General features: G+C 34.9%; 1 protein-coding gene across 1 annotated transcript in view; it reads right to left on the reverse strand.

Moving 5' to 3' along the window:
- Window positions 1-19,657, reverse strand: part of LOC106707708 — a 164,165-nt gene that overhangs the window by 108,559 nt on the left and 35,949 nt on the right. Inside the window, exons 3-8 of the mRNA XM_045682226.1 lie at window positions 19,023-19,143; window positions 18,415-18,553; window positions 17,294-17,491; window positions 16,710-16,808; window positions 16,218-16,320; window positions 15,628-15,755 (exon numbers count right to left, since the gene is read on the reverse strand). Coding sequence (XP_045538182.1) covers window positions 15,628-15,755; window positions 16,218-16,320; window positions 16,710-16,808; window positions 17,294-17,491; window positions 18,415-18,553; window positions 19,023-19,143 — 788 coding nt within the window. The remainder of the gene's footprint in view (window positions 1-15,627; window positions 15,756-16,217; window positions 16,321-16,709; window positions 16,809-17,293; window positions 17,492-18,414; window positions 18,554-19,022; window positions 19,144-19,657) is intronic.

Genomic DNA, 19,657 nt, shown 5'->3' on the forward strand with positions numbered 1-19,657 from the left:
TAGAAGCTTTTAAAAATCAAAAATGCAGAAGAAACTTTTTCAATTTTTAAGTAATTCTTTGATCGTAAACCGTTCCAAATTATGTATTGTAGAGAAGAAAAAAAACATTACACAAGGCCAAAACTAATAAAATGCAACCAACATATTATATACTAAATACCTGAAGACGTGAATAATAAAAATTTTAAAAAAATGAACAAGAACTACCAAAGGTAATGTCCGATTCTATGACAACAAAAAAAGGGGAACATGATAGTTTATTTTTTCCTATTTACCGTGTTATCTTTAACTAATAAAAAGTATTATATAACTAAACCTATATTTGTTGAGTCATAATATTATAAACAGTTAATTTATTCTACACGAACCTTTTATCGATCAAACGGCGGCCCTTATTCCGTAACAAGCGATGTCGATCTCAATACATACCTGTAACAAAGAACAATCATTTCAACAATTCTTTAGATGCTATCTTCCTTACGCGTTTACGTAACTAGATAATGGCTTTAGTACAAAAGAAAGTGTAAACACAAAAATAAAAGATTTGGATAACACATAAATCACGTTACTAAAAAACAAATATAACGTTAAACATAAATATCAATCAAACGTTACGCATGATTCGGAAATAAACTTATATATATTCTCAGGGGAGTAAAAATATTGTAGTTTTTATTTGGTGACAAATGATCGAGAGGGCACCATTTCTCCAAAATAGCGATGCGACCGCTGGCTATAGAAATACGCATTTGCAAATATATTACCTACCATTCATCGACAGAAGAGGGAATTCCCTTTCCCATGCTTTCCCTACTTTGTTCAATCCCATGTCCCATCCCTACCTTACAGTAAAATTGTGGGAAGAAGAAGAGGATCAAAATTATTCATCCGGCACGCACACGCGAAATTACTTCCAATTCGCACCTGTCTTCTCAAAAATAACTAGAGTGAAGAATGTCAATTCTAAAATTAACTGAAATAAAAATCTTTAACTTGTTTGTCCATGTTGTGTTTTTGAATATCTTCAAAAGTTTACTCAACACCTTTGACACAAAAATTACTATGTTGCAGATACGCAAGTCGATGGCAAAGAGGTGAGAACCATAATTCTGCACACTTTCCTTAACGCCGTAATAGCAGTCCCGAGGTGTCGTTGCAACGGATATCCGGATCTGATTAACGATATAAGCCACGTTTCCGACTTTACGTTCGATTGTCGTTTAGCTTGAGATTTAGCTTACGTCAAAGCTCAAGTTAGGGGGCGAAGTAACATGACTTCTAGGGTTACCAACAAATGGATTTGTTACACGTAACATTTAAGAACAAACGTTAGGGGTGTGGTCGTCTTTGTTTTATTTAGTTTTATGTTAAATCAACCATATTTATTCTATCTGCATAAATATCAGATTGTGCACACAATTCCATTACTAAAAAACACATTAACTTAACATATTACAATAAAATTGTCAACGATTTACGTAAAAGCAGCACACGTAGCTATCTCACGTACACCTGACGACATGACCCAATCATCACATTATACGTAACACAACGACTCTTTTGGTGACCATGATAAATGCGTCTTACGAGGAATATTTTTTTGATGTGTTTTAAAAAATCTTCTAGACTTTAAAATTCTTTAACGTTTTATAAACTCATTCTACAAAAGCATTTTAAACAATTTTTCATAATTATTTTATAATTTTAAAACATCACAGTCAGTATTTACTAGAAATCGGTAAACGAGAAAGGATGTTCTAGGCTTCTTTTTTACATGCATTAAATCTATGTGAATGAAATTCCGACTACAACAGAACCTTATCATATTGTTAACCTATCGACGCAGTAGTTTTGTAGAAATTTGTCTTTTCGTGCGGGTCGCAGGAGCGTAGGGGTCGCGCACGCCGACCCGCAAACTTCTTAAAGCGTCGCGTGTCGTCACGATGAGGTGATAATCACGTGCCAACTTCAACTACCATCGCTTTTCATTTAACGTAATTTATACGTACTGTAAATCTGTCAGCATCTTAATATAAACTACAAGCTGTCGCCCGCGACTCCGTTCGCGCGCAGTTAAAAAAAAAACTAAATGGGGGGGGGGGGTTATGAAAAATAGATGTTGACCGATTCTCAGGCCTATTGAATATGCTCACAAAATTTCATGAGAATCGGTCAAGCCGTTTCGGAGGAGTTCAAGTTCGAACCCCGTGACACGAGAATTTTATATATTAGATTGAGGTTGTCTGGAAAATATAAGATCACCACTCACCATTAGAAGCGACAGCTAAGTAACACACTAATAAAGCCTAATCTCTTCTCACACTAAGAGACTCTCTCAGTGACCACTTAACGAATCTGAGTAAGGATTTTTTTTTCTCCAAGGTTTGAAAGAAATTTACATAATCAAACAAAAACAATATAAAGATTATGAAAGCTAACATCAACAATGAACCAGGAAACATGTAACCCCGGTGCGGCTAGGAAGTGACCCAGATACTAACCCGCCCATTGTCTCCCGTCAAAGCAATAAGACAATGTCACAAATTCGCAACAGTGCAAGTCGAGTGACAAGGGAGAAAACGTGGCCAATGGTGAAACCATAAAGTTCCTATGCGTTGACCCCACACGTCAACTTGCGGTTTGAGAGATACCGCATTTAAGCTTTGAAATCAACCAGTGTTATTATTTTTTTTAATTGCATTACATTAATGAACTGAGATGATGTTTTATGTTGATCTTGAACACTGCCAACGAAACAAATATCATTTAATACAGTAATATAAGTTAAAAGAAAACTGTATAAAGCAACAAAGTACATACCACAAACATTTCAAATAACCTCAAGCTGAGGGCATTAAATATTTTACGATACTGTTAAAGGTAAGCCTTGCTGGATGTATCGTTAACGAATGAACTAGCAATTAACACATTTTGTATTGACTAGCCATTTCATAAGTACACATACAAAATAAAGTCAACTTTCCCTCAACCACTATGTTTTCATGATGAAGTAATAACGGTTACCTTTTCAGTCAAAGCAACGATTGCCTTTCTTTCAACTCGTTTACTATTTGCAAAACTTGCACAAATAATATAAAATTTTGAATGATGTAAACTGAAGAGGAAAAAAAGAAAAACTATCTTAAAAGTAGATTGTTACTAATGATGATTATAAAAATGGTGTATGAATTCTTTACAAAACATTTATACACGTTATGTATTTAAAAACAAACCTAGCAAATGGATTATTATAAATGATAAATCAAAGGCATTAAATTAATTACATTAATTAAATTTTAGAGATAAATAAATATTTATTGAAAATCAGGAACATGTAAGTTACAATTCAAAATCAAACAGTATTATAATAAAACACAGCTTGCATAATTTATATAGGAAAACATGGCGAAAGTAAACATACCAATTGTACACAAGTAATAATATAACATTATTACGTAGTGTAATAAACACTTTGATCGCATTGAATGATGGAATAATTAACAGGGAAGTTAGTAGTGCATTGGATAACAAAGCCCTTTATTTACATAGCTATCTAATGAAAACTAAGTGATAGAAAACGTCACACACTTCAAGCGAAACGCAAAAAACAAAACAACATTAAGCATAAGTAACCAATATATTTCTCCTGATAGATAGAGATTTATATCTTTGTATAACAAATCTCGGGAACTATCAATGGGATTGGAAATATTGTTTTAATAGATCAAATATGTAGTATGTTAAAAAACATCTTGCTAAAATCCCATAATTACTTCCCGGCAAGTGAAACCGTAAGGACCAGCTAGTGAATATATATAGACGGCTACTGTAATTGAATACGCTTGCAACTTAGCGAACTAACGGTTCGAGATTAGTAGCGTGTAATGAGTTAATCAACATTAAATCGTTTGCTCATGTAATAAAGTTAATCCTAGAGCAGACGCATACCTTACACCAAAAACTGTATCGTATTTTTGTTTTGAATAGAGACATCAGAGTCTCTCAGGTTTTATACTTTTATTGACCTCTCTCGACTCATACATAACATTAAATCAGTTCTCAACTTTCCAAATAATAGTAATAAGTTTGAAATTAACAACACTATACAAGTATGACCATATTCGTAAAATATAAAGCAATCGAATAACTAACAAAGTTATTCTAAGAGCATGCCATTAATAGGAACTGAGGCAAAATTACAAGTACCATAACTCAACATACGGACAGCAAAATACGACTATTATGATAGTGAAAATCATGTAACAGTGCAGGTGTAAGCTGCAAGCGGTGGAACAACAAATTTCATTCGATTAACGACTTGCAGCGGAATTATGAAATATTCAATCAAGAATTCAAGTCGCTGTGTCCGAAGTTTAAACATGTAAAATCTTAGTTCCAAGATAAATCATAAAACAACATGATTTTAAACCCAACCATGTATATAAAGACAAACAAAAAACATTTTTTGAAACCACTTTTGTAAAATTTCCTGAACAATTTAGATTAATCAGTATGCAACTTTCATCGGTAACATGAAGTGTTAAAAATCTTCACAAGTCACGATAGGTTAGAGGTTTTCACATTGTAAGTGAATGCAAAAGATAAAATAATAGCAACTGAAGTCGAAGTGGAAAACGATTATGCCGGAGCCAAGTGTGAAAGTGATGACTCGAGGTCACAGAATAATACACGAGAAGTAAATAAACATTTAAATGAAAAGCAAAATGGTAAACGCGATAAAAATCGCGTCACAATCTCATAACCAAACTAAATACATTCATACAAAAGCCACACAATTTTTGTGGGTCACATTGCAATGGGTTTTATTATGAAATTGTATTTGGACCAAAGTGTGATAGATTCCATTGAAATGGTACTTTTATAAACAGAGTATACGACCATATTTTGCATGGATAAAATGTCAGCATGATCCTCTATTAATATTATGGAGTGACAATGCTAGTTTCAACAAGTATGGATTACCAATCTATATCATTAGTCCCGTAGTAAATCCTCACATGATAAGAATCAATTTAAAGATATACAAATGACTGTGTTTACTAAAAAATAATATGTGCAACCAATCTAACAACACAACTCTTTAACTCTTTGACTTCGAAACTAGAATTAAATTAATTAATGTGCTAACGAATACATTAAGGTGTTATCTGTGACACATAATTATTTATCATTAACAGAAGCTAAGACCACTACAGCAAATATGGTCGTTTCACTTTTGTGAATATGTATATATCGTCTACAGAATAAGTCGCGCATAGCTAGTCGCGGGGTATCGCTGGTGGAAAAGGGGTCTTAATTATATGTAACGGTTGGTGTTGGCAAGCGGCGAAGCAGAACGGGTGACATACGCGTGAGCTCATCACTCCGTAATGGCGGTGTACTAACGGAAAATTGCCAACAAAATGACAGTCCAGCGTATTGGAAACAGGTCGACGTTAGAAACGAATGTGTGACATAGCCTTCATTAGATACGAATGATGCAAAACGGAAATAATACAAGGACAAAAAGGTTAAATTAAGTCAATTTTTTTATATTAAAATGTAAACAAATAACCGGACATAATAATGACAAAATCTTGGTACACAACGTGTGTCGTCTTTTGAGTTTTGAGAAGCTTTGCTTGAAAACAAATAATATAAACAATTGTGCTTGATCTTGTTGTGATTTTAAAAGATATATCCCAGATGCATTATCAACCGGTATATGGAAGTAGAGACGAAAAAAAATTATACAATAAATAAAGAAGTTCTGTAATATGAACAATATCATAGAAAACAGAAAGCACAAGTCGTAACGTCGGAAAAGCGGCAACTTGCCAGGATGTGCGAAGCCAATACAATTGCACACCGGATATTTAAATGAGAAAAAAGTCTTTCTAGCATAATGGACAATAACATATATATTTATAACATACAAGCTGTCGCCCGCGACTCCGTCCGCTCGGAATGAAAAAAAAACTTAATAAGTAGCCTATTTGTTCTTCCAGACTATGTTCTACATATGTGCCTTTCATCATGATCCGTTGAGCCGTTCCTGAGTTACCTTATAACAAAACTGCATCAATCCATCTCAACTTTGGCAATTATAATATTAGTAAGATAACATTATAAAAAATAAAAATCATGCTAGACTGCAACATAACTTTCGATGTAAATTTCCAAATGATGTGATAGGTTTGCATAATTCTAAGCATAATTCCAAAACCGCGATAGTATGATGAACATTATAATGTTTCTTGATACTTTACAATTATACATCAATTATAGTAAGGGTTATTACCGGAGCTTTCCGGGCCCCACGTGCCGGTTGCACAACGTTTGAGTTATGGAACGGCTAATACGTGCTCGGGCGGAGGTAAGAATGCCCACCGCACTACCGACTATCAAGACGATTTATTCAAGCTAATCTTAACCGCGCAGTTTAACACTAATGTTTCATATCGCGGCTAGATGGTAAGTAATTGAGACAAACGTGCCATTATTTAGAAATTATTACTGTTAAGATAATTTTCTATGAGCAGCTCATAGCTACTTAAAAAAGTTAAATTACATTTCTAATTTTACAGAGATTAAATAGTAAGCCTATCATTTAAACACGTCAAATTTTGGTGATTTGGAGATTAAACAATAAACAAATAAAAATACATCTTTCATAGAACCTACTTTTTAAAATTAAAAAAAAAAAAAACATCTGATCTGAAATAAAGAATGTTGACACAAGTGTTCGAGCATTTCATAGCATTATTGAATCAATAAATTAGTTGCCATAGATATTTATCAAGCTTTTTTATTAAATCAATGTACATTCCTGGTAATATATCCATCAGGAATTTGTTACATTTATTTTATAATTTTACCATAAAAAACAATGTTAAAGGCAGTATAAATATCCCTTCATTATGGGAATGAATTCTAAGCCAACAACAAAATGGTCGAAGCGGCTGTATAAATAATTCGAGAGCTGATAGATATGCAGGACGATATTGACTTTATCGATCGATATTGATTTGATATGAAGAAAGATATTTGCTGAAAATAAGGTGAAAACGAAGTTGCAAGTTAGAAAACATAATATTATTTACTAAACTTACTTCATGTACCATGAAATCAATTAGTTGGGGAAATACCGAAATGTTGGGTCTCTAGCGAGAAGCGTGTGAAAGTTTAATTAATTTTAATTTAATTTAACGTTAGCGAACGCCCATTAGTGTGATAAAGCCAAATATAGTCGTGTTGATGTTATCATGAGCAATGCAGACACCAAGAGCAATTGACAAATGCAAACCAACGAAGATAATTATTAAGGACTAAATTGCAAGTACAGTATAATGAATGAGAGCAAAGCGAAAACTGGAAATGAAGAATTAACTAACGCGGTAATTATAATACTGTTCAAAGATAATAAGAAGACAGAAACAAATCTCCGCTTAATATAATGGGATGTTAGAATATCGACTAGGAATAACGTAACACATAATAATATGGGTAATTTAGAATTGAATGAAGATAGATAAGCGAGATATGATCAATTATTTAGTTAGTAATTTTATGTCACAAATATTGATTTTTTCGATGAGTGATTTTTGGTGTAAAACAACAATGTGGTTAGATGATATTAAATGGAAATAAACGTATGAATTTTCTAGCCAAACTCCAAGTGAAAGTCTAGAATTGTTGGCATAAACAGTGAAGTAAGTGTTCGGGAACGAGTTAATGTCTGAGACGTGAACGTGTGATGGGAAGCAAGGTATAATACAAACCAAACCTTATGCCGGCTTGTAATTCGGAAATGTATGGAACAAGTTGCTGGCGTCAATGTTTCTGCCAAATTATAGCACGGCTGCGTTTAAGAGTAAAGAGAATAGACACTTACTAAGCAAGCGCGTATCTTTCGACCACATCGCCGCTTAAAATCAGGTGGGATCGTGATGTTAAGCGTTAATTTATTCTTTATAAAAAATCGCAGGAGACGCTGCTCACAAAACAATTTTTCACGCGCTCGTAGATCACGAACAGCCAAAAAGTTTGAATCTTGTAATACCGCCTGACCTTTCACCCCGCTGCCGACGCGGGATGAAGATACGCCCGTATTCACCGGTAATTGGGAATTAAAAGCTTACCAATGGTTTATATAAAATTTATTGCGGCTATCGATTTCAATCTGTACAGAGTAATGTGTGTATCACGACAAAGGAATTGATATAAACAGAAATTGAAAATTGTATTTCGTTACTTAATATTTTAATATTTATATTTTATCCTAAACATAATACTAAGTAGAACGCCAAAACTCGGTAGTGTTATTTCAATCATCCCAAAAAATTTTAATCAGATTTATTTTTTTTTTATTAAAAGAGAGTTTCACGTGGAAACTATTGCGTCGTACACATACACGTGAATTAAATTGAACAAGTTTATCTCACATAAGATATTTTTGACATACAATCTTAAAGGATTATCTTATATGTTTGATGAATTAGTTACATATGTATACTGCAAACAAAAATACAAGAATGTATTCCCCAAAATGACATACTATTAGCAATGTTAATGTTACAAACAAGATACTCGTAGATGTATCTAAAAGATACAAAATGAAACGGTTAATACATAAGTATCACCTATAGTCACATCTGTGTACCTGTGGGTAGAACAGATTTATTCGTAAGACGAGATAAGGGCCGCTTTTCCCGCGCTATACTCGCCATCACCCGAGGCTACGCAGCCGGGTATTGTGGGGAAATTTTTGCCACATCATATTATCTTATGTTACGCGCTCGGCTTTCGACTTCACTTTCTAAATTTGCAAGCAGATTACGGTAAAGACGGCTATGAACATAGATTATGAGACTTGTTAATGATTTAACTATGAGATTCTCGATCATAAATTACGCAAATAGCCTAATATTTTAATTGTTGTAAGGAACAGAAAATTAATCTTAATGCATTGTAAAGGACTTATCGCTATCGATTTGGTGACTGCTTTAGTGTTTTTGATTCTGGAATTTAGTTTCAACATTGATACGCATTTCACCTCACCCAGCGATATTGACTAAGCCGATAAATAAACTTTTGTCGAATAAAACGGTGAGAAAGTACTGACTACTAGCGATAAATAATAGAAGAAAGCTTTACAATGAAAAGAAAATTAAAATTAAACTGCACCAGTCATTTTTGCAGCACCAAGTTAACAAAAGCCTCGGCGTGCGCACGACAAATCCGTTCCGGCCCACTTACTCAAATAACGAAGGTGCAATTATAGATTATAAATACGCTCGATTTATTTTCGTGTAATAAATTTCTCGGGCAGCAAAGCTATCGGCAGCCGTGTGCTACCAGAGGGCGCGATTGTATCGCACGTCGTCGCACCGGAGAATTATTGACCGACGCTCGCTTAGATTTCGCTAAGCGGCCGACTAACTCGCAGCTTGCACAATTGCAACATCATAAACCTTATTATCACAGATGAATTAAAAGAAAGTTCAATAAAAAACTCTGTTTCCAACGATATAGATTTAAATTACTCTACAGACACTGTTCTGAAGAGTCAACGAAAGACACATTATAAATCGCATACATTCTTTTAAAATAAGTAAACATTTTGTCTAAACCTATTATTCACTTTGACTAAAACTTGTTACCTCGTACTATGCCATGCGGATATTAGATCTTAGATTAACTAGATTGCACTTAATAGTATAATGCTTATTGAAATGTCTATAGTACGCTAGACAATGGCAATTCAGCTTTTGAAAAGCATTTTGACAGGGAATACGGAATTCCATTAGGCAGCAAGCTGGATATACCTTTCTTTATATCCCGCATTCATTAATATTATAGCACGTACAAAATTCTCCCTAAACTCCAAAAACATCTGCCAGTTATTGAAGCAACATAAATTTACACAATCGCTACTATTAGTATAAGGATTATTATATTTAATCCGATTTACTTAACAAAAAAATACGAACAAATCTGTAATAGTCAAGTTTGACTATGAATTCTACATGAAAGTTTGAATTTAGACACCAGAAAAGAAAATTAAACGATGCACATTGAGAACAAGTTCCTTCTATCACTACGAGAATATGGAATTGAGATCGCTCTTTTCCTCTTATTTGACTAAGTAACCGATTAACATCTGTCATATATTCCTAGATATTTCAACATCAGCCCATCAACAGACACTTGGCCGAGTTCACGGTAGATTTCATCGACAATAATGGCTTTATCTCACGCGCAAAAACACTTTGCGGTGAGATCATAAACGGATACGGGGTAAAAAAGCACCGTTACGTAGACATTTGAATGAATACTTATTCTTGGTAACAACACCTTAATATTCTGCAGCAGTTCAAATGAGAGCATTGTTATAAGTTAGAATTTTGAGATCTTAAAACGATACCGTCCAAAGTAAACCAGAGGGCAAGCAAGATCGTGTACCATGTACTCTGTGCTTACGATCTGTAAACAATTTAATATTCATGTGTGTGAGCATTTACAAAAGGATACCGAATGCGTTTCTAACGATGGTTATCTATGAATAGTACTTAATACCAATGACCCACTATAGTAGGCCAACACACGTACAAATTGAAGCAATGAAATAATCGAACGAGATTAATGAAAATAATTGTTGTACACTATTAATTTTTATACAGTACTTTAGTCACAAGTTATCGTAAGAATGATCATCTAGGTTTAAAAGTGTGAGGTAAAATACCATCTTTAAAAGCACATTCTTTATATAAGGAGATGGTATCGATACCTGCGATCATTCGCTATCGCATAAATCGGTGGTGTCGCCTGCCCGCGGGAGCGAAAGCCGCTACCGGGCGAGGGCGAGGCCGCCATTACCCGATCGTTAATCACTTAACAGCACTATCTCGGCCGTTTGTTTGCCGACGCTCGACACAACGCACCAAATTTTGACGCCGTAATTACAGACCCCGTGTACAACATCGATTAGAAATCGATACGCCGCCTCACGAGACATTTTCATTCGATCGAGACAGTTTTGACGTGTTCTATTTCGTCGCTGAATAATTAGTTTGATTAATTGATTCTACGAACGATTTTTAATAAATCGATTAAGATACAGGAAAATCGATTTATGTTCTGGATGGCATTAATAGAGTAATATTATTATCGTCGAATGGGTTACGTCTTCTCTTAAAACAATACTTTTTTATATCTCAGTTTACTTTAACAACATTTAATATTTGTTTCAGCATCTTAATAAAAGACATACAGACAGATTGTACAATTTAATATCCTTTCAAAACTAACGAAATGGCTCACAAGAATAATATACAATTTGCGTCTATGTTTGCACCCAAGTGGGAAGGTAACATTTGTAATTTCATAAGTAATAATTTCGTAAGTGGCACTGGAGCGAGCAATAAACAACGTTGGCGTTATGGTAATTGTAAACATTGTTCAAGTTCATAGCCCTTTGTTAACTAGGCGCTACACAACTATAGTTATATCTATGTACTTAAATATTACCAATTTGAAAGACTTTATCAAGATCAGTACAAAATTTGGATAACTTATTTGGTTTTCTAACCCTAATTCATGGTAGATATTATCTATTCTAATTTTGTATGCAACATTCTTAAAAACTACTAGCAACTAAAACCCATTTCAAAAATTATGTTGCTTTTAGAAACCCACATTATCACTGAGGAACATTATATATTATTTCTAGAAAATGTTTTTTTTTTAATTTCGCGCGTACAAAGTCAGGGGCAAAGGCCGCAGAAACTCGTTTGCTTGACTATTTCATGACGCTATTTTGTATTAAGTTTATATCGGTGAGTACCATTTTTTAAATGCTTACGTTTAGATTGATCATATAAATTAATTATTTATAAAGCTATTTGTAAACAATTTCTATATCAGTCAATATATTTCTGTCCGTATAAACGATTTTAATGGATGTGAAACTGATTTGACCTTGAAATATATGGCTATTAATATGTAAAAGGTTTAAATTTTCACACACGGCTACAAAAATTAACTGATTCATAAAAAACCATTCCAAAGATATAACTGGGTTAGAGAAAACTTGGAACAATCAATGAAAATAATATACATTCAATCGATTAAACTCGAATTTATGAATATTTTTCACATTCGGTTTGAATAAAATATGACTCCGTGTTTTGTTCTGAAATAAGATAAAAGTGACTACAATTAAGTCACATAACTTCAAGATAAATTTGAAAAAAAAAACATTTTAAACGCTATATGATTACATTACGAGTTTTACAGAAAGCTAACTTTACGTAACATGTGATTTATTTTTCGAACCTCGTAAAAATGATTGAATTTAATTACTCAAAATTAGACTTTTTTATATCATAAGGTGGCAAACGAGCAAGCGGCCACCAACTGAATTCACCAAAATAGTGAAGCGACCGCTGCCCATGGACATCCGCAATTGCAGATGCATTGCCTACCTCTAATCGACAGAGGAGGAAACACAGAGAAAGAGAATATTATCCCTTCCTATTCTTCCTACGTCAAATCCACTTCCTGAGAAGGGGATCCTTCTTTCCTTTCCTCATAAGAAAACGGTGGGAAGGAAAAGTGGACTAAAATTAGGCTCTAAAAACACTGATCACGACGCGCTGTATTAGTCTAATTTCAGGTCCAAAAAGATCAACTAAATTAGAAAGCTGCTAAAATAATAAATATGACTTTCATTACAAAAGAATACTAGGAACTTTGGTAAGACAATAATAAAATATGTAAACAAACACCAAAATACACTTACAGGAAAGTCGTGAAACAAAATATACCATGACTAAGATTTACCGGCCAGCGCTTTGATGTAAAAGTAAACTAGCCATAGTTTAGACTAAGTCGGTTACAACGACATCTAAGGGACCGAAAATGTTTAGTTGCAATAACCAATAGTATTTATAGTAGTACGTTTTATAATTTTAGTCAGAATTAATGGTTTTTTGTTTTTAATCTGTTGCCTGCAAATTCGGGGCTGGTCCCTTTGAGACTTTGTTTGACCAGTTTAAAAAGTAGCTATATTATTATTTTTACCGTAACGTCATCTTATAAACAAGCACCAGATCTCATTATTGTTTTCATCTCTAAAACCTAATCTACTTTTCAATCAAAACGTGCCTAGACCTCGTAATAAAATTTCATTACTGCAAGCGAGCTCTCCATTCATATAGTTAGCGAATTTACAAAATTAGGTCAGCGCAAATCACAACAGTACTAAAGATAGTCCAAATATATTTCAACAAGGCGTCCGATTGCTACGCTCTCACGAAGTTAATTAAGGGCAAGAGACTGCAGAGTTATGGCCGCAATTTGTGAATATGTCACCAGCAAATCGTGAACGCCGTCCCGTTGTAATTTGCCTAGACAAATTGTAAAGACTGGGCGAATTTCATATTGGGCAAATGCATTAATAAATTTACTTTTTTTTTTGACTGAGTAGTAACTGTTTGCCTTGAAGAGGCGTTTACTGCTTCACCGGGGTTAAGGTGGCAGGGCGCAGATGGCGCTTAGCCTAAACCTGGACAAATTGACGTGTTATGAAGATATTAGTTGTCGTTTCTGTGCAGCCAATTATCTTGGGCTGGAGCACTAATTAAAATGCAAACAATGAATAGCCTTTACAACGAAATGCAAGTTTAGGCAAATTACAAACAGGCGGCGTTCTCGATTTGCCTGTAACAAGTAGTAGTGCGTTGTGTACTGTGTAATGTATTGATACAGTGTTATTGCACACTATAAATTCCCTCCGAACTTGGTAGCGAGTAATTGGAGCTTATTTATGGGATGCTTCGCCGCCGTTTAGTGTCGGGCCCAATGTTCTTATACAAACTATCGTTAGGGTTGACAACTTATAGTAAAGCGTTTAAAAGTTTTGTGTCAAAAGCTAATTGTAAATCTTACTATCTTACTAATATTATAAATGCGAATGTTTGGATGGATGGATGGATGTTTGTTTGAAGGTATCTCCAGAACGGCTCAACGGAACTCGCTGCAATTTGGCACAGATGTTGATCATAGTCTGGAATAACACATAGGCTACTTTTTATGTTTTTTTTTTTAATTCTGTGCGGCCGGAGTCGCGGGCGACAACTAAGTCGTAAATAAAAGGAAAACTGTACATTATAAGACATTATACATAAAGAAAATAGCAATGGTAATGTTATAGGAGTAAATTAACTTTATTAAAATGTACTTTTTTTATAAAATAATGCCAGGTATGAAATTACCTAGACTAAAAAATCAAAACGAACGAAAAAATCATTTCAAAGACGAAAAACATATTGTGAACTATTAAAAAACGTAGAAAATATTAAGAGCATATAAAACGAATGCGGATCTAAATCTTAATGTTAATAGTAAAAGATCTTTAATAAAATACGATGTAATATTAACCCTATTCCAATCAAATAAAGTACATATTACTCTGACAAAGTATGTGTGCTATGTGGGTTATGGAAATTGTCCCATGTCAGCAGCTTATCATTTGTCACCGCGGCAAAGACTGTCACACTTGAATGATGCACTGACACACCTACTTCTATTTACGTGTACTATGAATGGGAATGTTTCTTTTCTTTCATTTTAACATTTTTAATTGCGTATAATTTATAAAGCTTTATATCTTAATCGTAGACAGGTGACAGTTTGTATTCTTTTTATCCTAGGTTTTATATATGGAAGTAAAACTACTCATGTCCTACGTTATAGAAAGTTTTGTAAGTCGTAATCTTATTAATACAATAAATGCGAATGTTTAAATGGATGGATGGATGGATGGATGTTTGAATGTATCTCCGAAACGGCTCAACGGATCTTGATGAAATTTGTCACAGTTGTAGAACATAGTCTAGAAGAACATATAGGCTACCTATTATGTTTTTTTTTTCCGCCCGGATGGAGTCGCGGGCGACAGCTAGTATTATAATAAAAACAAAATTCTTACATATGAAAAACTAAGTTATTAGGGTTATTTTTTAAGTTGTGGTCGACCGTGTCTTAGTTGCGTAAAATAAAAAATAAAATAAGCCTATAATATGACCGCATACATCAGCTACCTTCCTGTGAAAGTTCTGTCAAAATCGACTCGGCAGTTTCGCAGATTAACAAACGTGGATTTGCAGACAGGTAGACAATAGACAGAACTTTCATTATGAGTAACTCAAATACATCATGTTCCTGACATAACAGTGGTTGACAGGCGTCAAGTGGAAGTAATTCCACGTACAGTCTGATGTGTGTGGTACCGGAGGACTAATTTCAGTCCTGTTTCCCTTCCCACCTCTTTTCTTATAAAAAAAAGATGGTAAGGGGAGGTCGATTTGATGGAGGAGAAGCATAGGAAGGTTAAATATTCTCTTTTTGTGCATCTCCTCCTTCGTCGATTGCGAATGTTTATGGGCAGCGGTCGCTTCGCCATTTCGGAGAATTCATGTGGCTGCTTGTTCGTTTGCCACCTTGTAATATTAAAAAAAAAACTTCAAGTCTTTGAAAATGGATTATTCAAGACACTCATTCGCAGCCAATCACCAGCCGCTATAAAACATGAATCTCTTCCAAAGAGTTAAAGACGTGACATACCTGATGTTCTCTCAGTTTCCTGAGCAGGTCGTGGTAGGGCTGAGCGCGGGCAGTCAGTGAGGGTGGCGGCAGACGACCTTCCATCACGTGAAGCCAACGCCGCAGACAACGCAGCTCGTGTGCTGGATCTACACAATACCATTATAGCTCTACACTCAGCTGATATTAACGTCGTGGAAAGTAACAAAAAAAAAAGATATTTAATGTTACATGAACATACAAAACACTAGAGGAACTAAAGATACATTGCCAGCTTTTAAAGTCGATACTAGACAATTTGACAAAAGCAAATTTGACTGAATTTAATGCCTATTTCTAATTTAGTTTAAATATATTTTGAAGAGGCAAATTATCAATATTGTATAAAAGTATGTTTTAAGAACATGAACAATTTAAATGAAGAAATCGAATCCAAAATAAAATACTTTCTAAAAATTTTTTTAATTCAAACAAAGTTATTAATTAATAACCACAATATTTTAGAAAAATCTATATTCGAAAAAAAAAACTAATAACTACTCCTAATAAACTGCACCTACATATAACATCGTCTAGTTGTTTATTTTCAAGTAAATGTGTGAATTACTTACCAACAGTATCGGAGCAGTCTCCTTCCCTCTGCTGCTGCTCAGGACTCAGCAGGAGTCGGAGACTCTCCCACTTCACGTTCAGATGTTCCATGCGCCATGTTACCTGTAACAAACAAAATTATGAAATCTCAAACCACAGCATGGGATAATTTTTTTTTAGAAAAATTATATATACAAATATCTGCAGAGTAACCTACGAATATGCTAATACATTTCAAAACATAATACACTAAACAATGGCTACTAATTAAATTATGTATTAAGCTTATCCTGAAAGCTTAGCTGTACGTAAACATGTCTATTAGTCAGACGACACAACCACAAACTGGTTCAGATTTTCCTTGTTCTAAAATCATCTATTAAACATAACTGTGGGTTTTCCAAATCGAAATACTCCTCTAAAATTAAATTAACATCTATTTCATTAACTTTGAAAAAGGACAAGATTATGTTTTACTGGAAGAATGAGGAATTTTACGATAAACTTCTCACCTCAGCACCGGCTTCCGGTATTCGATCCAGTATAGCAGACGCCTGCTCCACAAATTTCACACGACGATGTTCCACCGATACCAGCTCGGCCATGCGACTCTATAAGGATAAAACAGTAATTAAGACAACATATTTCATTTATCACAACCGCACAAAAGACAGGCCAGAAATGGCTTCGCACTCTTTTTAGCCGACTTCAAAAAGAAGGAGGTTATCGATTCGACTCCATTTTTTTTTTCTTATAAGTAATGAGATGTAGAGTAAGGGGAATAAATCCTTTTGGTGTGTCCCTCATTGAAAAGCAGGCAACATATCTGCAAACGCAAATGTCTGTATGCAATATTACAGCGAATTCAAGTTGCTTGTTTTAGATTTAAAAAAAAATCACTATTTAACAATAGGTTAATTTGTAGATACGAGCGACACAGGACCGTAAGAAATGCTGTGAAAGTAAAGAGACCGATGTAAAGACGTGGATAAGTAACAGCGACTCGATGACAATCATTTGTGGACTCACTTTTTCAGCCAAAAAAAAGGTTATCCTTACATTTGTACTTTCATCTTAAAACTTTCTAATAACATACCTTCCTCAGCTTCCTACTGGACAGGTTCTCCGGACTAGAGTATATCTCCTCTTGCACGTGTGTCAGCCACTGACATAACTCAGTGAACTCTGCTACCAGCTGACTGAGCGACCACTGACGGTTGGCGCCCGACGTCGGGTTCAGTAAGCGAGGACCGTGTGAGGTCCAGTTGTGCGATAGTAACTCGCCGTTTGCCTCCTGGAATTAAAAATTTACATTATCAACCAGGTAATATGCATTATTTTAGCGGAAAATTACATAATGTTTGACATTGTGTCATTAACTTATGCTTTGGCAATTATGTAGGTCTAATTTTAGTCCTCTTTCCCTTCCCACCCTTTTCTTAGTAGGAAAGGATGGGAAGGGGGAGTAGATTTGGCGGAAGAGGGGACGCATAGGAAGGACAAATATCCTCTTTCTGTGCGTCCCCTTCTCCGTTGATTAAAGGTAGGCAACGCATCTGCATTTGCGGATGGAACCCAGGCGGCCGTTTGCTCGTTCGCCACCTTATGATATAAAAAAAGGGTTGAAAAATTAGTACTAAAAAATTTCTCGGTATTTATTTTGTTTACTTTAATCAATAATAGATGGCGCTGTTAGCAATAATTTAAAATCTGTCACTTTAAAGAATTTGACAGAACAAACGCTTCTACTTGCAGTAATGAAAGTATTGTGTTAATTTACCAGGCTCTAAACTTTTATTTCTAAACACCAAATAAATAAGATTTAGACAAAAATTACGTTTAAGAAGAGTTTCAAAAGCTTACAAGTAGTATTGATTTATAAACACAGCATGTAGACACATTTCGACTGACACATTTCACAACGGTAGTGTAAAGAAAATAGTTATGCAAACTTGAGCAAACAATACTGTGTGCCCGCGCTTTAATATCATAATATCTCGCACACGTAAGGTCGGCACACAAGGTTGTACAAACTTATTATGCAGCCGGTCGCCTATCTGTTACCAACCCTACTTGAGTAGTATCTGAATCTTAAGTCTAATAGATAGCCAATAATGATCTCAAAGTATAGCTGATGTACCGACACTACTAGAACGTCAGCTGTCAAGTAAGACTATGTCAGTTAGACTTCATATTGTAGCTAGGGCGTGTACTGACCCTGCAGCTATCAATGATCTGGTTGTCCATGATGTAGTCGTAGTGGTGCTGCAGCAGCGGCCAGAGGTCGTCGCCAGCGCTGCCACCGCTCGCAGCCGAGCCCCAGCTGCGCCGCCATGCCTCGCGGCAAGGCTCTTTCCTGAAATATACAAGAAACAATCAGTTAATTTACTTTAGAATATATATCGACTGACATCTTCTAGGCTTTATACGAACAAATTAATTGAAATTAAGCAAGTGAATGCAGCTGGATTACCAATAAAAACTAAACAACACATTCTTATACTGTGGGTTTACATTGTTAACATACTTGTTTACAAAACATATTGTCATCCCTTTCATTCTCCTCCTCAACACAGAGATAACAAAATGTATGAAAACAAGTGCCGCAGCAGTAGATTTTTCCGGTTAAAAAGCACAGGAATTCAAGTGAACGTAATATTTTTTCGCTAATAGAGATTTCTGTCTATCCTGAGTTTCTCGCTTATAAATGTGTCTCTCTCTTATCGAGGTTCGGCTATATAAGACTATATAAAACAACTCAAGTTTGTGTACATTTATTGTTATCTGGCTTTTGCTATAACTTTCGTTTCAAAACGTGGACTCACCTCTTCTTAGTAAGGCTATGGTATGGCCGCTCTAGTTGGTCGCAGCGTCCGCCAGGAGGCGCGGCTGCGCTCCGCAGAGATGACAGCGAGAAACTGCTCTTCATTGCAGAATGCTCGAAACCTGAAATAACAGTTGTACAATGCATCATTAATACAGTCAAGTAAAAAAAAATTATTAAGTAACTACTCTACTACTAAATAAACGAAACATATGGGCAAATTATTTAAGTAATATTTTTGGTACAACGTGCCACAACAGCTAGCTCCGAAATCATACTCTGAATTTCAATTCAAGGCAATCGCAGTTAGATCAATTATTGCTCATTTCTATCAAAACTAATTAACATGCATTTGTAACTTTCCTAATCGTATCCTACTTCTCCTACCATCCACTTATAATTCCATTCCAAGAATGGGACCCCACAAATATCCCACGCAATAAAACCCACAATCAACTAGTAACAAAAAGGGACAACCGAATGTTGACATGAACCTGTGTTCCAAGAATAACAGCAATCAATAGACATTACAGTACGAGTATTTCGAGATTTGTTGACTCCGATAGTGATTGTGTATTCCAAGAAATATATTTTAAAGCGGAATATAATAGCCGTTATAAAACGACATGTGATAAA

The sequence above is a fragment of the Papilio machaon genome, chromosome 18 (genome assembly GCF_912999745.1).
Source record: "Papilio machaon chromosome 18, ilPapMach1.1, whole genome shotgun sequence".
In the NCBI taxonomy this organism is placed as follows: Eukaryota; Metazoa; Arthropoda; class Insecta; order Lepidoptera; family Papilionidae; genus Papilio; species Papilio machaon.